The sequence below is a fragment of the Cyprinodon tularosa genome, unplaced genomic scaffold (assembly GCF_016077235.1).
Source record: "Cyprinodon tularosa strain WSP-4 unplaced genomic scaffold, ASM1607723v1 ctg301, whole genome shotgun sequence".
In the NCBI taxonomy this organism is placed as follows: Eukaryota; Metazoa; Chordata; class Actinopteri; order Cyprinodontiformes; family Cyprinodontidae; genus Cyprinodon; species Cyprinodon tularosa.
The window spans coordinates 895096-920572 of record NW_024039010.1 but is presented as its reverse complement, the minus strand read 5'-3'; the positions used below and the strand labels follow the sequence as shown (position 1 = coordinate 920572).

The 25477-nt window shown below is 42.9% G+C and overlaps 1 protein-coding gene across 1 annotated transcript in view; it reads right to left on the bottom strand.

Moving 5' to 3' along the window:
* The window catches only part of LOC119787795 (NIPA-like protein 2), a 66932-nt gene that overhangs the window by 27941 nt on the left and 13514 nt on the right, over window positions 1-25477 (bottom strand). Inside the window, exons 2-3 of the mRNA XM_038291837.1 lie at window positions 15467-15535; window positions 14002-14170 (exon numbers count right to left, since the gene is read on the bottom strand). Coding sequence (XP_038147765.1) covers window positions 14002-14170; window positions 15467-15535 — 238 coding nt within the window. The remainder of the gene's footprint in view (window positions 1-14001; window positions 14171-15466; window positions 15536-25477) is intronic.

The window sequence follows — 25477 nt, the reverse complement described above, 5'->3', positions numbered from 1 at the left end:
ATAATATAAATACCCATTTCCCATTGTTTACCATTCACATGTTTGCACTTTGTGTTGGTCTTTAAAAACACAATACGACAAAATGTGTTAATTAATAGTGGTAAAACGACTTAATATGAACAGGTTGAAGGGATCTGGTTTGTGTGGGTGAGTTCTATTCGTTAAAAAGCAATGATATGTTATCTGAAGGAGGGCTGAATTTTGGATGATGCTGTCATTCCTAATAGAGTGAGCTCCACAGACAGGGCAGCGGTAATTGCTCTCCATGGAGCGTTGGAGTGCCAGCTTGACATGCATGGACAGCAGGATGAGATCATCAGCTCTCCTTCTACTTTTAAACCATTTCTCTATATGCACAACCTCTGCCTGCTGTCTAACTCGATTTATTCATCTCCGCCCAACCTTTCCCAGCTTATCACCTTCTTCTCTTTCAATGCATCCAAGATCCTTTCTGTCCCCTTTGGGGCCAGTTTTCTGTTGTTTACTCGCCAAAGGCATCCTCTGACTGCGGCCCCCCCCTCTGAGCCGCCACACAGCGCTTGGAAAAAGGGCACAAAGGCACAGCGGGGGGGATGGCGGAGTGCATGTGTGATTCATGGGAGCATCTTTGATCGATAAAATCTGTCCGACCTGAGCGTTTTTACACATTTTACACACGGACTAAGGCATGTGTGTCTGTTTATTTTCCAATAGGTGAGTCAGAGAAAGGTAGAGTCACGATTAGAGCAGAGCATGTCACAGCAGCAAACATCTTCCTCTGCTTGCACCTCTTTATCTCTGGTAAATTAATTAGTTTAGCAGCTCACATTAGGGAACTGTTACACGTTCCCCCTAGTGTTTAACAACGAGTGGTTTTTTATACAGATCGGAGAGAAGTAGAGATGGAAATAAGGCCTTTCAACGCCTGTAGTGGGGTCAGACAAACACTGCATTAAAGAGGTTGCTGCTCCCAGTGGTTTACAGCGATTAAGTCCACTTATTGTGGCAGAGACATTTTTCAAGCGGCCTCTCGCTGAAGCAAATTGAACACCAAAAATACAATGAACAAGAGTTGTAGCCTACCTAACAAGATTTGTGGTTTTGTTTAGTGCATTATAAAAGCCATCCATCCACTTGTGAGACGGGAAAATCGTTCAAAGCACCAGGTTAATAGCTGTCATTAATATCATTGACTTTCCCGCACCTTCCAGCTCTATGAGAGATGGGTGGCAGGAGGTAAGAAGCGAACCTGTTCAATATTTAACCTGCATTCGAAGCTTTCGCACAGAGCAGCTGCCAGAAAGGCAGCCGGCCAGCTCTGTTTTGAAAGGCTAATGAATCTGGCTTCACTCCACCATGTGTTTTAGTCAAACTGTTGGTTTTAGTAATGAAATAAAAGATCATTTTGCTAGTGACTTTTGGGAATTACATGGTTAGAGCTAATTGGATTTACAGGATCACCAATTAAATGTGAATATTCAAAGGACTCTAAAATGGACCACAGATGGATGTGATTTGGGACTTTAGGAACTACTTACAGTAGCTCTGCATGCCAAATCGCTACGAGTTCAGCTCTCAATGCAACAGCAACAGGAGTTTGAAGCATTTGAGGTGCATTTTCAGATGTAACTCCTTCAACAGTTGAAGACAAATCAGTCAATCAGTGCAGCAAATTCTTATGTTAATGAGCACCTGCCTCAGTGATGCAGCAGATTTTCTATTTTTCATTTCAACAAGAAGCAGCTGGTTCGGTCTAAAGATCTAGGAAAACACGACATATTCTCAGTACCTTGTAAAAGTATCCACACCCATTTAGCATATTTTCAGTCAGTGTTCATTTTTGGATGGTTTGGGCCTCTTATTGGACTTGACTGGATAGTACTCTGTCTTTATTCAGTCTTGAACAATAATTACTCTGGATTACATTTCAAGAACAATCAAGACAAAAAAAAAATTGAAATAAAGGGTTATAAGGGTGTCCACACTAATGAGATTCATCTAGTTGCATGAAATACAATGATTCAAATCTGAGCAGAGGTGTCAAGTAACGAAGTGCATATACTTTGTTACTGTACTTAAGTACACTTTTTAGGTATCTATACTTTACTCGATTACTTATGTTTCTTCCTACTTACAGTGGGGGAAATAAGTATTTGACCCCTTGCTGATTTTGCAGGCTTGGCCTCTTACAAAGAATGCAACGATCTATAATTTTAATCATATGTACATTCTAACAGTGAAAGAAAATTCCAGAAATAATTTTTATAAAAATTGATAACCATCTGATAAGGAAAAACAAGTATATGACCTCCGACCAAACAGTAAGTATTCTGGCTCCTACAAGCCAGTTAGTCTTTCTTTAAGACACAGCCCCACTCCCAACCAATTATCTACATCAAATACACCTGCCTCACCTTGTTACCTGTATAAAAGACACCTGTCAACACCCAAACAACCTGCATCCAACATCACCACCATGGGCAAGACAAAAGAGCTTTCTACAGACATCAGGGACAAGATTGCTGATCTGCACAGGGCTGGGATGGGCTACAAGAGAATCGGAAAGCAACTTGGAGAGAAAAGATCAACTGTCGGTGCAGTTATCAGGAAATGGAAGAAGCACCAAGATCTCGTCTCGTGGGGTGTCATCTTTTGGGAATCATCCCAAAACCACAAGGGGGAAACTGATGAATCAACTGAAGGCAGCTGGGACCACAGTTACAAAAGAAACGGTTGGTAACACACTACGTTATCATTGATTGAAGTCCTGCAGCGCACGCAAGGTCCCCCTGCTCAAGAAGAAACATGTACTGGCCCGCATGAAGTTAGCCATTTACCACCTGGACGACTCAGAAGAGGCCTGGAAGAAGGTGATGTGGTCAGATGAGACCAAAATAGAACTTTTTGGCCTCAACTCAAATCGTCGTGTTTGGAGGACAAAGAACACCGAGTACAACCCAAAGAACAACATCCACCATGGTGGTGGCAACATCATGCTTTGGGGGTGCTTTTCAGCCAAGGGGACGGGACAACTCCATGGTATTGAGGGGAGGACGGACGGGTCCATGTATCGTGGAATTCTGGACCAACATCTCCTTCCCCCAGTGAGAGAGCTGAAGATGGGTCGAAGATGGGTGTTTCAGCACGACGACCCTAAGCACACCACCAAAGCAACAAAAGAGTGGCTGAAGAAGAAGAAGCACATCAAGGTTCTGGAGTGGCCTAGCCAGTCTCCAGACCTGAATCCAATTGAAAATCTTTGGAGGGAGCTTAAAATTTGAGTTGCCAGGTGACAACCTCAGAACCTGAATGATTTGGAGGCTGTCTGCAGGGAGGAGTGGGCCAACATCCCTGCCGAAATGTGCACAAACCTTGTCACCAATAAAAAAACTGTTTGACATCTGTGCTGACCAATAATGGCTGTTCTAAAAAATATTAACATGCTGTTTGTCCAGGGGGTCAAATACTTGTTTTTCCTCATCAGATGATTATCAATTTTAATAAATGCATATGATGTGATTTTCTGGAATTTTCTTTGGGATTCTGTCTCTCACTGTTAGAATGTACATATGATTAAAATTATAGATCGTTGCATTCTTTGTAAGTGGCCAAACCTGCAAAATCACCAAGGGGTCAAATACTGATTTCCACCACTGTATGACTTCTACTGATTACATTTACACACAAGTATCTGTACTTTCTATTACTTATATTTTTAACGCAAACGTTACTCGTTACTCTTGGCTTCAGTTTAATGTTTATAAATATTTATTTCCCGTCATGTGCTCCATCCAATGCAGATCATTGGCGCCATCCACATCTAGTGAAATCTAGTGGAATTGGATGAGTCATATAACACAAACACTCATTGGTTAGCTAAAGGAAATCATCAGAAGCAAGCAGGTGTTCTTCAAACTGCAAACGTGAATTGTCTATGCCATGCTACAATGTCGGATTCAGAAAAAGATGTTGAAATGTCTGAAAGGTTGGACACAGGCGAGAGCGTATCGGGAGACGGAGACCAACAAGACCTTCCTCATCCTTGGCCCTATATCAAAGAATTTTTCGAAATAGTCAAAAAAAATTAGCGTTAAATTTATATAGTGGCATCTGGTTGTTTTTTTTTGTTTTTTTTTTTTTAAGGTTACTTTATACTTCTATGCTTTAAGTAGTTTTTTGGAGGACATCCTTTTTGGCTTTTACTTGAGTAAAGAGATCAATATGATATTTCAACTTTTACCAGAGTGTTTTTAAACTGCAGTATCTATACTTCTTCTTAAGTAACAAATGTGTGTACTTTTGACACCACTAAATCTGAGTGATAAATTAACTCATTGCTAAAAATGTATTTTGTTACTGCTGTCACTTATCCACCCATCCCTACCTTCCCTATCCCCGCTGGGCAACTTCTATGAGTTTATTAAGCTGCTCTGGTAGAGTAAGCAACTCCCCAGCACAATGTGTATTTTTGCTATATTAAGTTATAAATACTGTAGAACCATGTCAGCAGGTATTGATTAAAGGCTGTTATGTTTATGTTTTGCCCTTGACTGACGTGGCACCAGGTGTTTGGCCACAGATAGGCATCATATAAGGCTCCTTTCCTGCAAAACCAACAAATTTTAGTCTGTGAGGCAGACACCCTGTGTACTTCTAAGGCTAGGCTTAAAATATTCCTTTTTGATGAAGCTTATAGTTGAAGGGGCTCAGGTTATCCTGAGCTATCTCAATAGTTATGCTGCTATAGGCTTAGGCTGCTGGAAGACACAGGAACCAGTTCTCTTCATTCTATCTATATTTTTCACTTCTTCATTATTTCTCAGGTCAAACCCTAACTTTATGGTCTCTCTGCTTTTTCTCACCATATTGTCTACATCTGGCCAAGTACTGCTGTTAATCTGTGACATCATCCCAGAGGAAGCTACAAACCACTACTTCTATAATAGATTTAAGTTTTCGGCCTGTTTTTCAGTATTTAGGCCTGTGCTTGTCTGCTTAACTGTTTTCTTCCTGGATAGAGCAACCTATTTATGTTGGGAGCTGGAGAAAATCCCATCTTTCTCCAGCAGAGTCCGCCGTGGATCCTCTGAGGGAGCCTCCTGCACAGGTGCAGCTCATCAAGACCATCAGAGGATCCACTACATAAGCTGCCTTCAGACCTTGCCTCAACGCCGCAGTGTTGTTCCAGTTGGTCAGCGCTAAAGCCTTGCTCCTTGTGAATCTCCATGACTTTGAATCCAGATTGGATTCTAACTTCTCTCTCTGTGTTCCCAGGAAACCCGAGTCTCCTCCGTGAAAGCTCTAGGAGAGCTAACCTGCCGAGCCGACCCTCTGAGCCAAACCCTGAAGACTTTCTGAGAACCCCCAAGCAGCTCAGGACTAGAGCTGGAAAAACCAAACCAAGGTCTCTACGAGCTAGACGTGAGACGCTGAAGCAGCTACGGACTCTGCTGATAAACTCTTCTCCAGAACCAACAGAAACTCCCCCAAGGAGAATAACTCAAGAACCCTCAAGGTACTATCTGAGCTCACTTGAAAACCAAACCCTGCCAGCAGTTCATAACAGCTCTGTCTCTCACGCAGACTCCAGTGAAACCAGGACCCAGGCCCGAACCTGATTCCAGTACACTCTGTGTTTGTGCTTTAATAAACTGTTAAACTTTTATCCTCGTGTCCGCCTTGTGGTGTTCTGCATAACTGGGTCTCCATTTGAGAACCCATCATGACAGAACACTGCGGCCAAACTCAAGGCCCAGCAGAACATCTCCGTCAACTACTAGAGGAGCGGGATGCCCAAATCCACAGACAGGTTCAAACTCTGAGTGAGTTAAATTCTCAAATTGATTTCCAGGATCATCTTGTCCGTAATTTCTCTAGTAGATTGAACAATGCTAACGCTACCCCTTCTCCACAACCATTTCCGGGTCCTGTTCCCCCTCCGAGGTCACCAGCAGTGACGTCATCAGAGTTCCGCCCCAGTCTACCAGAAAAGTTCTCTGGCAAGATGAAAGATTGCAGGGGATTTTTATTTCAATGTCGTTTGATTTTTATGAACTCCCCTGGTTGTTTTCCCACGGACCACAAGAAGATAACATTTATTCTTTCTCAGTTAACAGGAAGAGCCTTGGAATGGGCTCAGGCCAGATTTGCATCCGATGACAGCTTAAACTGTTATTTTTCAGACTTCATCTCAGAATTTAACCAGGTATTCAATCAGGAAACTGACCAAGCTATGGATTCCAGAGCTCTTTTCAGCCTCAAACAGGGAAATTCATCGGTGGCAGACTTTTCGATTAACTTCCGGGTTAAGGCGGCAGCTTCCGGTTGGAACCAAAGCGCCTTAAAGGGAGCATTCTTCATGGCATTAAATGAACAGATTAAAGATGAACTAGCAACCCTCGACGAACCTGCTTCCCTCGAAGATTTAATCCGCCTCTCCATTAGACTTGATAATAGGATTCGAGCCAGAAACAGTTCTAAGAAGCAGAGTAATTTCTCTCCTGCCTCTCTTAACGTGACTGTATGTTCTCCATCTACAGAGCAGATGCCTACTCAGAGGTCTAAGCCCCAGTCTCTTCCATTGCCGGTTCAGACCTCTCATTCGGGAGAAGGGGACTCCGAACCCATGCAGGTGGGACACACTAGGCTTACTCCTGAGGAGAGACAGAGGCGATTCCTAAGTAAACTATGTATCTACTGCGGCGAGAGTGGACATTTTATCGCCTCCTGCCCGGCAAGATCAAAAGCCGGGGCCCGCCAGTGGATCTGAGGAGTCTGGCGGGCCAAATTAACACAACAAAATCTCCTCGTTTGTTGCTTCCAGCCACCCTCTTCTGTGATAACCAGAGTCTCTCTTTTTCCGCCTTCATCGACTCAGGCTGTGAGTGTAATTTAATAGACTCTAACCTCGTCCAGCAACTTCACATAAAGACCGTTCCCCTCTCTCAGCCTCTCTGTGTGTCAGCCATCGACGGAAAAAGACTCCACCGTGTTACCCACCAAACCCAGCCCCTCGAGCTACTTCTATCAGGTAACCACCGAGAGACAATAACCTTCTTTGTTTTTCCCTCTGCATGTTCCCCGCTGGTCCTCGGGTTTGAGTGGTTGGAGAAGCATAACCCTCACATTAACTGGACTAAACGTCTCCTGGAATCATGGTCCACTACGTGCCACGAAACATGCCTTCGTTCTGCTGCCCCTATGGTGGGGCCTCCTAGTGGTGGGGGGGAGATGGACTCTCCTGACCTTTCTTCAGTTCCCTCTGAGTACCACGACTTAGCCCCTGTCTTCAGTAAGGTCAGTGCTACGTCCCTACCTCCACACAGACCATACGATTGCGCCATTGAACTTTTACCTGGTGCACATCTTCCAAGCAGCAGACTGTATAACATTTCCAAGCCTGAAAGAGAAACTATGGAGAAATACATCAATGAATCATTAGCTGCTGGAATTATTCGTCCTTCATCCTCTCCGCTGGGTGCAGGTTTCTTCTTCGTGGGCAAGAAGGATGGTTCCCTGAGGCCATGCATTGATTATCGGGGTTTGAACCAGATCACAATTAAAAATAAATATCCATTGCCTCTTCTTGCTTCTGCTTTTGAACCTGTACAGGGTGCTACAGTGTTTACTAAGTTGGACTTAAGAAACGCCTATCATCTTCTGAGGATACGAGAGGGCGATGAATGGAAAACTGCCTTTAAGACTCCTTTGGGCCAATTCGAATATCTGGTAATGCCTTTTGGTTTAACCAACGCTCCTGCCTGTTTCCAGGCCCTAGTAAACGATGTTCTCAGAGATTTCCTCAACGTGTTTGTTTTTGTGTACATTGATGACATTCTCATTTATTCCAAGGACCTCAATGAACACAAGAGACATGTTCGCCTTGTCTTACAGAGACTACTGGAGAATAAGCTGTTCGTGAAAGCCGAGAAGTGCGAATTCCATCAACCGTCAGTCACCTTTTTGGGGTTTGTGCTCGAGGGCGGCCAGGTAAAACCTTCTGAGGATAAGATCAAAGCTGTTTTAGACTGGCCAGTCCCTGAAAACCGAAAACAGCTACAGAGGTTTCTAGGATTCGCTAACTTCTATCGACGATTCATAAGAAACTACAGTCAAACCGCCCTTCCATTAACCTCTCTTACCTCCGTCAAACGAACCTTTCAGTGGACCCCCGAGGCTCAAGCAGCATTTGAAAAACTAAAGTCCTTGTTTTCCAGAGCTCCTGTTCTAATTCAACCTGATCCAGCTAAACAGTTCATCCTAGAGGTGGATGCTTCTGATTCCGGAGTTGGAGCGGTTCTCTCCCAAAGGCTCGACTCTGATCAAAAGATACACCCCTGTGCTTTCTTCTCCCGTAGGCTTTCTTCAGCTGAACAGAACTATGACGTGGGCGACCGTGAGCTCCTGGCTATTAAGCTGGCGTTGGAAGAATGGAGGCATTGGCTGGAGGGAGCTGAGCATCCAGTTCTCGTGTGGACAGACCACAAGAATCTGGCTCACATCCAGTCAACTAAACAGGCTAATCCTCGCCAATCCAGGTGGTCAATCTTCTTCTCACGTTTCAACCTTATCATTTCCTACAGACCCGGATCCAAGAACGTGAAGCCCGATTCTCTCTCTCGTCTCTACTCCGTCGATCATCCTGAGACACCTGAACCCATCCTCCCAGCTTCGTGTACCATAGGAGTGGTCAACTGGGAGATATCGGACCTCATCAACTCTGCCCTAGCCACAGAACCGGACCCAGGTACCGGTCCGCCTAACCGTACATATGTCCCATCTTCAGTCAGGTCCCGTCTCATCCAGTGGATGCACGCCGCCAAATTCACCGCTCATCCAGGAGTGAGTAGGACTATAGCTCTCATCTCCAGGCGCTTCTGGTGGCCCAAACTCCACAGAGACGTTAAGGAGTATGTGTTGGCTTGCCCCACCTGTGCCCGCAACAAAGCCTCACACCAACCTCCTTCTGGCCTGCTTCAACCACTTCCTGTTCCCTCGCGTCCATGGTCTCATATAGCTATAGATTTTGTCACCGGCCTCCCTGTCTCCCGAGGTATGTCCACTATTCTAACCATTGTTGATCGTTTCTCGAAGTCCTGCCATCTGGTTCCCCTCAGGAAACTTCCCACGGCCTTCCAGACAGCCCAGCTGTTAATAAAACATGTTTTCCGGCTTCATGGCATTCCCCAGGAGATTCTTTCGGACAGAGGTCCACAATTCATCTCGCAGGTATGGAAGGCTTTCTGTTCTGCTCTCGGCTGCAAACCATCTCTCACTTCAGGTTACCATCCTCAATCAAACGGCCAGACAGAACGCATGAACCAGCAACTGGAATCCACCCTCCACTGTCTCACTTCCAACAACCCCGTGGATTGGAGTCAATACCTCCCTTGGATAGAATATGCCCACAACTCTCTCCGTTCTGCATCCACTGGACAGTCCCCGTTCCAGGTCAGTCTCGGATACCAACCACCTCTTTTCCCTGCAGATGAGAGAGAGATATCGGTGCTGTCCGTTAACCATCACATCCGTCGCTGCCAGAGGATTTGGAGGGAGACAATCGCCACAGTCAACCGAGTCAGTCAAGCGTTTCGCTGACGCTAAGAGACGCCCCGCCCCTGAGTATTCTGTGGGCCAAGAAGTTTGGCTCTCCACTCGAGACATCTCCCCGAGATTCATTGGGCCTTTCAAAGTTTCTCGCATCATCAACCCCTCCTCTGTCCGTCTGCAACTTCCCCAGTCCCTTCGTATCCATCCCACTTTCCATGTTTCCCAGATCAAACCTGTTTCCTCGAGCCCCCTGTGCCCTCCGTCCGACTCCCCACCACCCGCCCTGGAGGTCGATGGCCATCCGGCCTTCACGGTGCGCCGCATCGTGGACTCCCGTCGACGAGGATGGCAGTACCTCGTCGACTGGGAGGGCTACGGACCTGAAGATCGTCAGTGGGTCCCAGGCTCGTACATCCTCGACCCTGCACTCATAGAGGAGTACGAGCGTTCCTGTCCGTCCACTTCCTCCGGACCGCCAAGGGGCGGTCGTTGAGGGGGGGGGTACTGTTGGGAGCTGGAGAAAATCCCATCTTTCTCCAGCAGAGTCCGCCGTGGATCCTCTGAGGGAGCCTCCTGCACAGGTGCAGCTCATCAAGACCATCAGAGGATCCACTACATAAGCTGCCTTCAGACCTTGCCTCAACGCCGCAGTGTTGTTCCAGTTGGTCAGCGCTAAAGCCTTGCTCCTTGTGAATCTCCATGACTTTGAATCCAGATTGGATTCTAACTTCTCTCTCTGTGTTCCCAGGAAACCCGAGTCTCCTCCGTGAAAGCTCTAGGAGAGCTAACCTGCCGAGCCGACCCTCTGAGCCAAACCCTGAAGACTTTCTGAGAACCCCCAAGCAGCTCAGGACTAGAGCTGGAAAAACCAAACCAAGGTCTGTACGAGCTAGACGTGAGACGCTGAAGCAGCTACGGACTCTGCTGATAAACTCTTCTCCAGAACCAACAGAAACTCCCCCAAGGAGAATAACTCAAGAACCCTCAAGGTACTATCTGAGCTCACTTGAAAACCAAACCCTGCCAGCAGTTCATAACAGCTCTGTCTCTCACGCAGACTCCAGTGAAACCAGGACCCAGGCCCGAACCTGATTCCAGTACACTCTGTGTTTGTGCTTTAATAAACTGTTAAACTTTTATCCTTGTGTCCGCCTTGTGGTGTTCTGCATAACTGGGTCTCCATTTGAGAACCCATCATGACAATTTAGCTTGTTTACCATTGCCTTTGCTAACATAGAAAGTATTTATGCATCAATGTTTCTACTTCTATCTACTTTAACCCCTTAGACACAAGGCAGCTCATGCTAAGCCTGGTTCTACTTAGGGTTTGTTACTGTTAAAAGGGAGTTCTTCATCTCCACTGTTGCTGCATGCATGCTATGTGTGAGGGATTGCTGTAGATTTCATGGCACTATATAAATAAGCTAAATTTAATTGAATATAACGCTGTAAATCAAATGAAGGCTTTGCTACAGAAGCTCAACTGCTAAAGAAAGGTCTGAAAATAAAATTTTGAACTTTGATCTAAACATTTTACACAAGCAGAAGCCTGTTAATAGGAACAATGCATGTATGGAAAAACCAAAAGGGCCACAAATTCTATTCATTACAGAAAAATGGAACAATATCCTAATTTGAAAAAATGAGGTTCGTCATGTGATGGAGACATCATACATTTCTCATTGCTGCTCAGTGGGCAGCACTGCCGCCTTGCAGCAAGAGGATCTGGGTTCGATTCCTGGCCTGGCTCTTTCTGCATGGAGTTTGCATTTTCTCCCTGAGCATGCGTGGGTCCTCTCTGGGTACAGTCCAAAAACATGACCGGTAGGTTAATTGGCTTCTCTAAATTGTCCTTACGTGAGTGTGTGTGTTAATGGTTGTTTTTCTTGTTTGTCTCTGTGTTGCACTGTGATGGACTGGCAACCTGTCCAGGGTGGACCCCGCCTCTCGCCCGGTGGTAGAAAAATGGATGGATGCTACAAAAAAAGTAGTATGTGCTTAAGCAAGCAAAAAAAAAAGTTATTTAAAGTTTTTAGGCACGATGGAATGAATCATCTGTTGCCTAGAGATGGACACCACACACACGATGTTACATTTGATATTCCTCATCCTCAGAAGGAATTGCTTGCAAGAATAATGCAGACTTGAGTGAGAAGAAGCTAATCCTTCGCTGCAGGGTCAGTAGTATGAGTATGAAGAAAATTACAAAATATGTCAGACTATTGGTGAGTATTTCACAGTACCACACAAGCAGGCTGTTCATGTCTCAGAAAAGACTAAAAACCTATATAGTGTAGAAAATCATGATATTCTGGCTTTATTGGTTGTTATATAGTATTAACCACAATAAATGGCCATTGAAAAATTAAATCATGCTTATAATCAAACAGCAAATAATATAAACAATCTGCAAATGTTGATAAGATTAGGGGTAGTTTGTGCATTTCCTAGATTGAAAATGTTTCTCAGTTTCTGGTTTTTCTTTAAATTAAGATTGTATTATTTGTTTTTTGGAAAATAATACAAAATGTCTTTTCTTTCCGGTTTTTGTTTTTCTTTGTCGGTGAAGTCTGGAGAGAGTACAGGAGCAGGTGTCTGACCATTAATTCCCCTTCAGCCCTCATCTCCAGGCTGCGATTCAAGTGCTGGACCTTACTTGAATCCAGCTTTCTATTTCTGGTAATGCAGGCTGACTTTCAATGGAAATAAGAAACATAAAGCCCTGGAAGACAGTTTTTATGTTTCCTTTATTATTAAGGAATAACAACAAAACAAAAATGTAATTATTTGACAAATTTAACATAAGAACCAATACAAATGCAGCATAATTTCACTATAACTTAAAAAAACTAATGGATAAGAAGAGTCATGGCTCCTACTCACAAGTCGTGGGTGTGCTATCCTAAAACATGGGGGTGTTTAAAGCTACAGATATTTCAGCCTGTTTTACAGGTGGTTGCGACATCTCTGCAGCGCTGTCTGCATCTCCTGGAAGGAGCTTTGAATGAATTCCCACCTTCCTAAGCAGCACCACAGCTCACAGCTAAGAAAGTAAAAGCCTATAAAGATTTTTATAAAGTTTCAAAAATGTAATCTGCTCTCAATTTACATTTTGAACATATTATGCATACAGGTTCAATACCACAAGGCCCCCCGTGCTTCACAAATAGGAGTGAAGGCTCCATCTCTGTGCTCCTGACTTGCTTTTTATGTGCCTGTAGATTCTCTAGAAGTTGCTTATGGACCTGTTTCTGTGCTCACATGTCTGTACTGTTACAAGAGGAAGGATTTCCTGGAAAGTAACCAGCCATGGGCAGTTTACTTTCTCCCTCACCCTCAAAGTGGCACATGTTGATAGAGTGGACAGAAACAGGTCCACAAGTGAACAGGTGCATGGAAAAAAAAAAGAGTGAGAAACCCACGAATGCACTCATATTCCCATTCAATAACGACATGGATGTGAAAGCCAGTTGGCGTTTGTAGAGGTTTGAAGGTCAACTTCCTGATTCTTTGTGGATAATCTGGCAGCATAGATTGATGAGCCTCTGCTAGCTGACGTAGCTCTGTTTCCATGCTAAACAGAGTATATTTGAAACAAAGCTGAAGTTTTGTGTAAAAGCATTACAAGTTTTAAGAACAAATATAATAATATTGCATGCAGCTACAACTCAAACTGTACTACAAAACCGCAGGGTTTAAAAGTCTACAGCTCATGATGCATGTTCCCACACTGTGCCACCCAATGCTCTGATGCAAACTACATTCTCACATTGCACGTCCAAAAACCAGACTCGCCAATCTGGAAGAAGAACTCCCTTGTTTGCATATGCGCAGTGCTCGAGGTTTTAGTAAATCGGCTCGTAGCTCTGCAGGATTTGTCCACGAACACCTCACGACCACCGATTGAATTTTAGACATGTTTGATTTTCTACCGACTTTACGATTCCTCATCGGGAGGCGGTCGTGAGACCCTTGTTACCTCTTGTACACTACACAACGAAGGACGTGTAATGTACAGATCATGCCATGAAATTCGGCATGATAAAAAAATTCTCGCACAACTGAAGAATCGGACAGAAAGGGGCAAAAAAATCGAATAGTGTGTGCTTTTCCCAGGGCTAATAAATGAACAAATGTTTCAGTGGCCTGACATTTCTGTTTAAAATATCCCGAACTGAATGATTCTTCCTTGGACAATTATTTAGTCATCACTCTTCCAAACAATTGATAGACCCTAACATGGCCTTTAGAAATTAAAAGAAATATGTTTTTATTGATCTTATGAGAAGAAGCATGTGGCCTCAATACTACATTATTATATTTCATTTTAGATGAACTTATATAAGTGGTCTATGGATATAGGTATCCGTGTGTGAATGGTTGTACATATCTGTGTGGTTTTCTGAATGAGACTACAGTGTAAAAGGGCTTCATAAGCTCATCTCATAATCATGTCAAAATGGCTGTACTTACCTATGACAGACACACAGCCCAGAGGGGCTATAAGTGATGCCGGGGCAAAGCCATAGGCTGCAAAATTCCCCAGTTCCCCAACACCCATAAGGACCACACCACACCACCACAAGGCAGACATGTAATAGGGCTTGGAGCCGCGCTGAGCCTGACGCACATGAGCGTATTTCTGTCACAAAGAAAAGGGAGAAAGGAGTAGTTTTACACCTCACTCAGGCTTAAAAGAGAATCTAAAATTAAATAAACAATAAAAAACAGATCTATTGTGATGTGACTTGATAAACCATAACACCGTCTGTTGATTGGAATCATAATCAGACAGAAGCATGACACCAATTAGGCGAGTCAATGGAGAGGAGAGGACTTTTTACAGGTCTAAGAGCAGAAATATACAGAACACTTAGTCATTATTAATGAATCTGTTGTTTCTGACTAATTATGACAAATTACCCGACTTTTTCAAGCACTGTGATCTCCCCTAGCCCTCCCTCCAATTGCCCTAAACATTAAAGTGTCTGCAAATCAGCCTAGTTTCTTGACTAATTAGAGTCTGATTTAGCAGTCAGAGTATCATACAGGTATAATCCAAGATACAAATACGGGGAAAAGTAACTGTGCATGAAATGAGTAATGCTCTCAGACCACAGACTGCAGAATTTGTCAGCATGATAGCTTAATGGTGTGTGTTTGACTTATAATTATTAACTTACATAAGAAGTTTAGAACAGTTAAAGAAAGAATAAAAAACATTTGAAATACTGTAGTGCCGATGGGCAGGTATGGAGCTAAAACAGCTCGCTCAAGAAAATGTTTTAACTTAAAAAAGTTTCTTAAAAAACGTAAAAAAAAAAATAAAAAAACTGAAAAATATTTTAAAACTAAAACGTATTTTGGAAAATGAGAATAATATATAAAACCAAAAATAAATGTTTAAAACTACTCAGATTTAAGTGCTGTTTTCTTCCTTTTTTACTTTTTTAAGTTTTGAAAAATATTTTTCTGTTTTAAATTATTTATTTTAAGTTTTATAATGTATCCTTTAAAATGTTTTTTTCAATTAAAATATTTTTTTTTAAGTGTAATAACATGTTTTTAAATAAACCTTGTGGCTTTAATTTAGCTCCATAGGAATCACAGGTGAGATAGTTATTTTATAAACATGGGCTGTAAATCGATGTATAATCAGCAAAAGTATGTTAGTTGAACTGTAAAATCAATATTAAGAAAAGTTATTAGAAATGAAATAAGACAAATCAAAAACAACCCTGCAGTTCTGGCATGCAGTGATTCTGCAGCTCTGAGCCTGTTGAGAGGGTTCAGTCAGTGCCTCAGGGAAAGGTTTACAGAAATCTACAGGAACACAGAGCAAACTATAACTGGAAAAAGCCGGTCAAGAAAGATTAAACCAAGCTTTGAGAGGCGTTGCATGCTTCCCGAGTGTCTGCTGCCTTCCAGTCGTCCTTACCTGTATGTTGAGGGAAATGCTGATGAGGACATTCCCACATATGGAGATGATGATTCCCAGGAGATAGTTCTGTGCAAACAGTAAACAGGCAGAAGATTAGGTGATGCTCTACTTGCCAAACAACAACTCCAAACACCCCATAATACTACATGCGAGTCTTATCTCCAGCTGTCGCTTCTGTCACGTCCATGACAACCAGAGAGCATCTTTTTGTTCTCATGCATTAGTGTGCAGCCTCCTGTAGAGCCAAGGCTTATGAGATTTAATAATACCGAAATCCTTATTCCCAAACACACACAAGCCCGTGTGTATCAAGAAGCATTGAACACACAAACATTCCTCACCTTCAAAGTTCTCCCAGGATATCTGACACCTTTGACACAGTCATTGCATATTTGTGATACAGCAATAACAGCAATAACACTGATTCAGGCTTTTTAGGTAAAACATTTGCTCACATGGGGAAGAGGTCTATGTTTATATACAACATGTTTATACAGGAAACAAATAGCTCAGTTGAGTGAAAGGAACACTTTGAAAACACGACCCATCTCAAATGAAAAATACAATTATGTTAGATATCCATGCTGATATAGGGTGTGTAATGTGTTAGGACCAAAAGGATGAAGCATGATTTGATGAAGGTTAAAACCATCAACTCACAGAGGGCTTAATAAGGGGAGCACAACTGGAAAAGTGAGGCAGCAGGCTAGTCCAATTTGCTGAAATGTCATTGCAGTAATTCAGTAGTTTGTATGCCCCTCGCATGCTGGAATGCATGCCTGACAACGTCAAGGCATCCTCCTTATGTGATGACAGACAGTTTCCTGGGGGTGTCTCTTCCGAGATCCTGACAAGGGCATCACTGAGCTCTTAGAGAGTCTACGATGCAACCTGTAAGCATCAGAAATTATGTCCAAGAGGTGTTCGATTGGATTTAGCGGCGAGCAGTAAAGGCCAGTCATTTCAAATCCTTCATTGTCCAACATGTATTCTTACCACCTCAGCCCCGACATTATCAATTCAATTCAATTCAGTTTATTTGTATAGCGCCAATTCACAACAAATGTCCCTACAAGGCAACCAGATCCAACAGTCAAATTGATTGAAACTTTTCTAAGGAAAACCAGCTGATTGCATCGACTCATTTCCTCGAAGACAATCCATCACACCAAGCATGCTTGTAGCGACAAAGGAGAGAAAAACCCTCCGGCAGAACCAGGCTCAGTGTGAGCGGCCATCTGCAGAGGCCCACTGGGGTTCAAGGAGACAGAAGCAGAGGTAGAAAAAGAAGCAGGGATACAAAAGGCAACCGCAGCTCCACAGGCAGCCCCGTCCAGGAAACACACAGCCAGGCAGATAAGCTCTGAGCCAGCCCCTATGTCAGCAGATGAAAGAGAGCACAACATCTATCAAGCACTAGGAGGAATCAAGGACCCATTGCAATAGCAAGGCGGACGTTTAAGATGAGAGGGTTGGGAGCAGTAAAACCCCATGATAATGACCTTTGTACGAAGAATTGTAGGCCTCTTGTGGCAGTCAGGGTGCCAATGGTCTGAGTATCAATGCCCGACACTGACCCACCACCAAATAGATCATGCTGGACAGCGTCGTAGTCAGTATAACATTGCCATCAGCTTTGACAGGCCCATCACGTCTGTTTCATAAGCTCAAAGTGAACCTTCTCTCATCTGTGAAAATGACACGACTTGAGACGTTCCCTCTGTTACCTTATCACACAAAGGAAAATACAAAATACAGCTAAAGGGTCAGGAATCTCAGGTGGCCTTGTCCAGCTCTCCTACGCTAGCTGCCTGTTTTCTGGAATCTCCTTCAAGCTCTTTAGACTTTGCGTGAAGGCACAGCAAACATTCTAGTAAGGAGAATGTGCCTTGATGTGCCTTTGTAGTTTCATGCTTTTTGCTACCAGTAGTGATACCAATCCTTGTCAAATGCAAAAGTACAGAAAATCTGTTAAAACAAATGGGAAACAAAAAATCTAAACCTCCTGGGATGTGTAAAATAAGTTTTTACGGTCATAAAAGTACTGCTGGCTGCAGGAGCAAAAACATTTTAAAGGAATAAAGAGTCCAAACAACTTGTGGGTGGAATATAAACAATGGGAGCTAAATATATAAACCCAATAGTGATAGAAGCAGACCCAGCAAAACAGCAACATCTGTTTAAATAAGCACTATGAGGGCAATGAAGGAAAAAGATGCAAAGATGGAGACTTAAAGGATATTCAGCTGAGCAGGAGAGAAAATAAAGAGGATAGAAGCAAGGGGTTAAACAGAGAGGGTGAAGCACCATGAAATTAAACATGAAGAAGAGGAGAGAGCTTTAATGTTAAGATTCAGTAACCTGACTCCGCCAGATGGATTTGCTCCGCATATCCATCTGAAAACCTTCCGTAGAAGTAATTTTGGGAAGGGGCGAAAATACTGGTTAGCTGATTGGCCTATGTTGGTGATAGACGGGCCAAATAAACAGACAAACAAAAATCAGATCAACAAAGCATATGACGTAACAGAGCAACGACGAAGAGGAGCCAATTGATAGATCAAACTCTTGCCGAAACCAGTCGGGAGAAGAGCAAAAACATCTTTTCCTCTGAGAAAAGCCTCCAGAGCAGTGTTTTGCTCTTCTTTCAGTGAAGAAATACTTTGAAATTCCGATAAAACAAACGCTAGTTTCATCAGCTGAAGCCGCCATGTTCTTTAGACTGAGCTGTTGCGCTTCTCGTTGTGTCACACCTCAACCCGCCTTAAAGCCAACGCTGATTGGTCATTGGTTTCGAATGGCTCCAATTTTTCTTCAACGGAGAGTCTCCAGACTGATTAGCGAGTGACATCTTGAAAGCTCGCGAGATCAGGATGGTCTCACGTGGCTAAAGATTCAGTGGTCCAGCAGGATATTATCAATTTGACCCCACTACTCTACCATAAGACATGAGTTTCTATAAAACCTGAAATAAAGGAGATCAGAAGTAAATCTCTGATGGCGTTGTTAATATGAACACTAGCTAGCTTTAAAATGACATAAGCAATCGGAATAGACAGCTGACTGGACTGAAAACATGTCATGCAAACATGCAGATCCAGATATTCTGACCAGATTTGTTAATGTCAGGATTTAGTTGTGGTTTGGAGGACCCAAATGCAGAGGCAGGGAGGCTGAGGAGATTTCTAGGAGTTTTAATGGGGCAAAAACAGTAAACAAAGACAGGAATCCAAAAATCCAACTAATAATGAAAAGCAAACCAGAACTATGGAGACATCTGGGGAAACCAAACACGAGGAGCCAGGGAGAGACGAGGTAGGTAGACAACAGCATGGGAGAACAGCAAAGACAAGGAACAACAAGGTGTGACAGCAGAGGGAGAGTATAAATAGCTGACTGAGACAAAGGCAGGGCTAACAAGCTGACAAGGAGCAGGTGTGAGAGGAGAAAATGAGGGAGCCAAGGGGAAAGGAACACACACACACACAAGAGTTCAACAGAGGACAACAGAAAAACATGAGAACTAACATAAATCTAGAAATTACAACAAAACTGGAATTTCACCAATAAAACTAGAAAACAACGAGCAAAGTAAAGTACAACAGAACCAAGACCATGACAGTTAAGACAGGTCTTAAATCCGACCAAGAGCATTGGTTTATGCCAGTAGATAATCCAAAAGGCACACACGCTTGTCAGGATCAAGTTATTCTGAATAAGTGACCTAAGTGCTTAGGTGTGCCTCACCTTAACATGAAGTATTTCTACAATATGATCTGACAAGAATTGTAAGGGGCATTGCAGGCTAACAAAAGAAGCTAAACGACCCTCATCCCAAAGGGATGGTCCCATTCGTCCGTTCCAATTTGCATGTTTTCTAAACAAAAACAAGGCTTTGTTGGGCTTCTGTATAAAACCTCGAACGCAACGCTATTCCTGACATTTTGAACAGAAAAAACTTCCTGGATGGGAAGCGAAACATCTTCAAACTTGGAAACAAAGTCCAGTGGATTGTTTTTCAAATCTTTTGGAAATCTTCAAAGAAGTTATCGAAATATTCGAAATGATGTTTGTACGACCCAAATTTAGTCCAAAGGTAGATATAAATGGTAAAATAAGATTTTTTTTTGCTTTCAATTGGAAAACATGTTAATCTGATCATGTAATTTTGTGCATTTAAATATAGATGTTGTCAGGATTTTGTTTACAGCAACTGAACCGTTATAGAGTACATAGAAATGTGTCATAATACCTTCAGCTTTACAACATGTATAAATCTTCAATTTTAGAAAAAAATAAGGTTTATTTAATTACACATATACCCAATTACTTTTTTAAATATGAGATGGAGACATTCTGCAACTGATAGGATAAAGATTCCTTAAAGTATGTAATTTATTAGTTGTCTATAATTTAGCAATATCATATTGCAATACAATCACATTTTCTTAGAGGAAGTATGATATACTCCACAAGTAGCGGTAGACCTTTACAAACAAGAGAGAAACAGCCTCATTTTCCATGTTTACTGTCTCCCAAACATGTTTGCAACGAGCACTAGTTCTTATGGCTTTCTTTCAACAATGGCTTTCTTCTTGGAAGTGAAACAACTAATAGCTGTTGAGCTGGCAGATTCTCACAGCACTGTCGTGGATCTCTGTTCTCCTGAGTTATCATTGGCTTTTTGTCTAACTCTTTGTGCAACGCTCTGAATCAAAGGATTGTCAGTTTAGGTGGACGGCCTTTTGGATGATGAATTAGTTCTCTAACAAACTTCTATACTGAGCTTAAATATCTGGCAGTCGCCTTTAATTGGCTGATAAAGTGATTTCTAAAAATAACTGGTTGGACTTTATGTTTGGATATTAGAGTAAAAGGTTCCAAATGCAAAACACACACCACGGTTTTCATTTTTCAAAAAGATGTGAAAAGCATGTATCTTTTTGGTCTATTATTAAAAATTAAAAAATACAACAAAAACAATAGCAGGAATCGAAGATAATTAGGAGTAACCTGAAAAATATGAAAAAAGTTCAAGATGTGGAAATGGGGGCATGTTTGCTGGTTTTTGCTAAGACCTTCCAGGAACATCTTGTAGATCATGCGGTGGGGTATCGAAGGGAGAGTTTGAGATTTTCTGGTTTGAATTCTGACCTGTGGCTGAAGACAGTAACTCTGTATTGGGATAATTATGCGTACAGACTGGATGGATAAATTTAACAGGCTCCATCTGTAATATGATCCTGTTTGGTGGGTTTGGTGTGATCCAGGTTGTCGGAGGTTGAGGGTAGGCTTTTGTTTTCCGTCTTGTATTGTTTGCTTTGTTTTTTGTTTGTTGGTGTGGATTTTTGAAGAGAGAGCTGAGTCAAAAAGCGAAGCTCTCGATTTACCGGTCGATCTACGTTCCTACCCTCATCTATGGTCATGAACTCTGGGTCATGACCGAAAGAACGAGATCGCGGATACAAGCGGCCGAAATGGGTTTCCTCCGTAGGGTGGCTGGGCTCTCCCTTAGAGATAGGGTGAGAAGCTCGGTCATCCGGGAGGGACTCGGAGTAGAGCCGCTGCTCCTCCACGTCGAGAGGAGCCAGTTGAGGTGGCTTGGGCATCTGTTTAGGATGCCTCCTGGACGCCTCCCTGGTGAGGTGTTCCGGGCACGTCCCACCGGGGGGAGGCCCCGGGGAAGACCCAGGACACGCTGGAGAGACTATGTTTCTCGGCTGGCCTGGGAACGCCTTGGGGTTCCTCCTGAAGAGCTGGAAGAAGTGGCTGGGGAGAGGGAAGTCTGGGCCTCCCTTCTTAAGCTGCTGCCCCCGCGACCCGACCCCGGATAAGCGGAGGAAGATGGATGGATGGATGGATGGTGTGGATTTTGTTGTAATGTCTTCTCTGCTTGTAATTCAGCTTTTGATGTTACTGTATTAGGTTGTTTCTAGTATAACTATAACTATAGGTCCCTTCCACTGCGCTTCTGGCGGTTCTCTTTTACAAAATGAACGTCTATATTAAAAAACTAAATAAATATATAAACTGTCACATTTAGTAAATAAATCAAATAAATAATTAATTCATAAAAGAGCTTTCAAAAAAGAGCATGAGCTGCTTTCTACCCCAAAAATCACAGGTAGCATGTGGGAGTCCTCCTTGCAGCAGCAGGTTATTACAGAATAACAAAATTGAACCAGATCCACCTTCTAACCTCTGAGTAGCGATAAGACAGAAGTTATCTGTCCCTCCCCCATCGTTATAAAAGGCATCTTTCAGACGCTGGCTTGTTTAAACAATTCCCGTCATGTAAACCACATTTTCCACGTTTATGTGTCAGCACAAAGCTGACATTGTGCAAGCAGGAGTTTGCCGGTGGTTCAAGCCCTGGCTTTTAATGTCATAGTGTTCTTGGGCACATTTCACCCACATTGTCTACTGATGGTGGTCAGAGGACCCGGTGGCGCCAGTGTACAGCAGCCTCGCTTCTGTCAGGGAGCGCCAGGGCAGCCGTGGCTAAAATGTAGCTTGTCACCATTAGTATGTGAGTGTGTGAATGACTAAATATAGTGTAAAGTGCTTTGGTCAAGTCTCCTGACTTGGAAATGCGCTATTTAAGTGCAGGCCATTTATCGTTTCTGAGTCACTCAGGTTGTTCATGATGTTCCCATCTACAATGGACTCAACAAAATAAAAATAAAAACATTTTGCTGGTTGGAACATAAGGCTATTTCATCTGACTTTCCTCTAAGTTTAATATCGTAGCAGGGAGAGGAACTGATAAACCCCCTTCTCTTATGAAAAATAAATATAAATGTACCCATTTTTGATTCAACACCATCAAATGTAAGTAAATGTTGACCTTAAACCGGAAATAAGTTAAACCGGAAATAAGTTGCAGAATTAGCCTGATGGTGGAAGTAAACTGTAAATTCCTGTAAAAACCTCTGTACTGTTTTGAGTCTGGCTAAAACTGACATCTTAAATTAAATTTGTTAGACACTAACATCCACCTTGTGTAATCTGCGCACATCAGAAAAAATAAATAAATGCTTCTCCAGATGATCTAGCAGAAGGAACAAAATAGGAAGAGATTTAGCTGCTGCTTTCCCTAAAACTCAAAAGCTCATTTCTGTTTATTTCTGATTTATCTGCTCATTACACAACATCGTTCCCTAAGTCCATTCAAGATACATCACTGTACAGTTAAAATACTTCTCAGCTTTGCATGAAGGTGCGTCTTATCTCTTATCTATGGTTGCCTTAAAAAATAATTTAAGCCGAGTGGATTTATGATTAGAAATTGGCAGTCTTATCGTTCCGCTCTGCTTCTATCGTCTCTAAAACCTGCTCAGTGCTTACTGCCTTCACCTTGGCACCAAGTCTGATGATGAGTCCACTGACCTGGAACATACCTGAGCTGGGATCATCCATCACCAGAGCACAGCAGGATTTAGACCTCTGTTTGTTTTTCTATAGAAGCCTGATGATTGCAGTGTGTGAGAGGGAAACAGACATTTTTAAAGGAGGAGGTGTGGAGCAGATGGGCAGAGCGCTGATAAGATTCCTGAGGGACTGATGCCAAGTCAAGGTAAACAGTATGTGGGGGAGGTGTGCGGCAGTTTATTTCAATGTTTAGCAGTCAGACAGAGGGATCAGGGTAGGAGATGAACGGCTTCATCCATCAGACCACATGCATGCCGTCCACTGAATCAACATCAATAACCTTGTCAGTCTTTCCAGGAGGCAGTATAAGGGGTCTGAAGAGGCTGCTGGTTAATACCAAGAGACACCGGAGGGAGACCTTTGAAAGTATGAGTGTGAGTGAGAAGTGTTGAATGTTAGAGTAGTGGAAGAACTGCCTGAGGATAGTTCATTTCACAGACTTCACGCTGAGGAAAGCAATTTAAAGTGTGAGCAGGGATTCGTTTCACCTTCTGCCAGATTCATTCCCATCATATCAAGTGTGCCAGGGAGTGGAATCAAACTAATTACTGTGAATTATCCTCTCTGCTGTTTATTTGTTGTTGGTAGATTTGAATACCCCCCCATCCCCACCCTACCAGGGGAAGACGCGTTCACGTGAGGAAAGTGTGAAAGAGAAAGGAAGCACGGCGAAAGAGAGAGAGGGTTTTTTTTACTGTCACAGGGAGAGCAAACAAAGCAGGGAGGCTCTATTACTTGGCAAACATTACAGACTTTACACACGTAAAAGTGTAGAGCTTCATATGTTGAAGGTGTTTTGTTTCACAGCAGGAGCAATTTGAACGTTTCAAGGGCAATTTTTTCTCATCATTGTTAATAGATTAGCACCCATTGACAGTAATACTGGATTAAGACAGTTTTTTTTTTTTCCAGGAAACAATGTTCACACTGCATGAAAAGTGAGATTTTCGTCCCCGTAAACCCCCGTAAACTCCCGCAGATCTGCCTGATTTTCGTCAGTTTCCGACAATTTGCAACCCGTGCTTGTCCGCGTTTGTCGTGCCACAAATTGTCGGAAACGGACAGTGACGTAGGTGGAGAGCGATCAGCTGTACTAATGGCCCTAATTAGCATATGAATGCAGCAAACCCGCGCGGCTGGCCAGGTCTGGCTTGAATAACCTTCTCAGTATTGGCTGAAACCACTATTCTCAAACAAATGAAATCGCTCGTGATTGGCAGCAAAACCACACGTGGCCACGCCAGGCTTTAATTTTCTTACTGAGTATTGGACGGAACCACTTCTTTTTAAACAAGTGAAGTCGCTCGTGATTGGTTGGCATATATATATATATTTACATATATATATTTATTCATATATATATATATATATTTATTCATTCATATATATATATATTCATATATTTATTCATTCATATATTTATTCATTAATATGATGTGTATTTATGTTATCCTACACTACTACACAATTATTATGCTACCATCAAGGACATGAATGAATTTATACAGGAAATGAACATTTGCCAGGAAGCTGTTTATGCAAAGAAAGAGCTTTATTAAAACACACACAACTATATACATCGCGTATCCAAACACATGCGTATCTAAAAATTACAACTCCGTGAACGGTCCGTTTGCTTCCTCGGGGTTGGAGGTAACTGGCAGCATTCCCTCCGAGGCAGGTCCGATGTGCAGACGCCTACTGTGCGTGGCCTTGTACTTCGACATCGCTTCTACCCGGGACTGCAGCTTAACACTGAGTTCAGTGAGATCCGGCCTACGAAATGGCGACGACCGTACAATCCATCCAGAGACACCGCCGACGACGCCATCTTCTTCGTCGGACATGAGGTCGACGGTGGCGGACTTACAGAGTTCCACTTCCTCATCTGCCAGCACACTCTGCCTCGCCTTCAGCAGCTGAAAAAAAAAAAACATGAATCAGCGCACTGCATATGGACACAACACATCTATCAATGCACCTGAAAAATAGTCACCAAATAAAGTCTTACCCTCTTTCGTCTGGCCCGACTCCGAGCAGATAGCCTGGCAGCCTCCGCACGCAGCGTGCTGGCTAGCAGCGTGTATCTGAAGCTCCTGCATACCGTCTCATAATACGTCTTACAGGCAGCTGGAAAACAATTAAATGAGAGTGGTATGAATAAAAAAATAAAAAAAATCAAACGCAAGTCACAGTAACAAGGAAGGAGAAAACATTAAAACAAGTCACTTACACACAATGTCGTCTTTATCAACATCGTGCAAATCCGAGCAAATAGGAGGTCACCGCCTCATTGTGAGGCGACTGTAGTCTGTGAAAAAAAAAAAAGTACAGCTATGGTCGGTATCCATCCGTATCCATGTCCTTTTACCGCTGAATGAAAGCATATTCTTTAAACCTTACCCCTGCCGGTTCATAGCGCCTGCAATTAGTCTCCGAGTTGTTAAGACGGCATAATGCTTCCTGTGAATCACAAAAAATACACTTTAGTAAAGCTTTAGGCTAGGCTGCTTTTAGCTTACCTAGCTAGGCTAGGCTGTCTTTAGCTTGCCTAGCTAAGCTAGGCTGCTTTTAGCA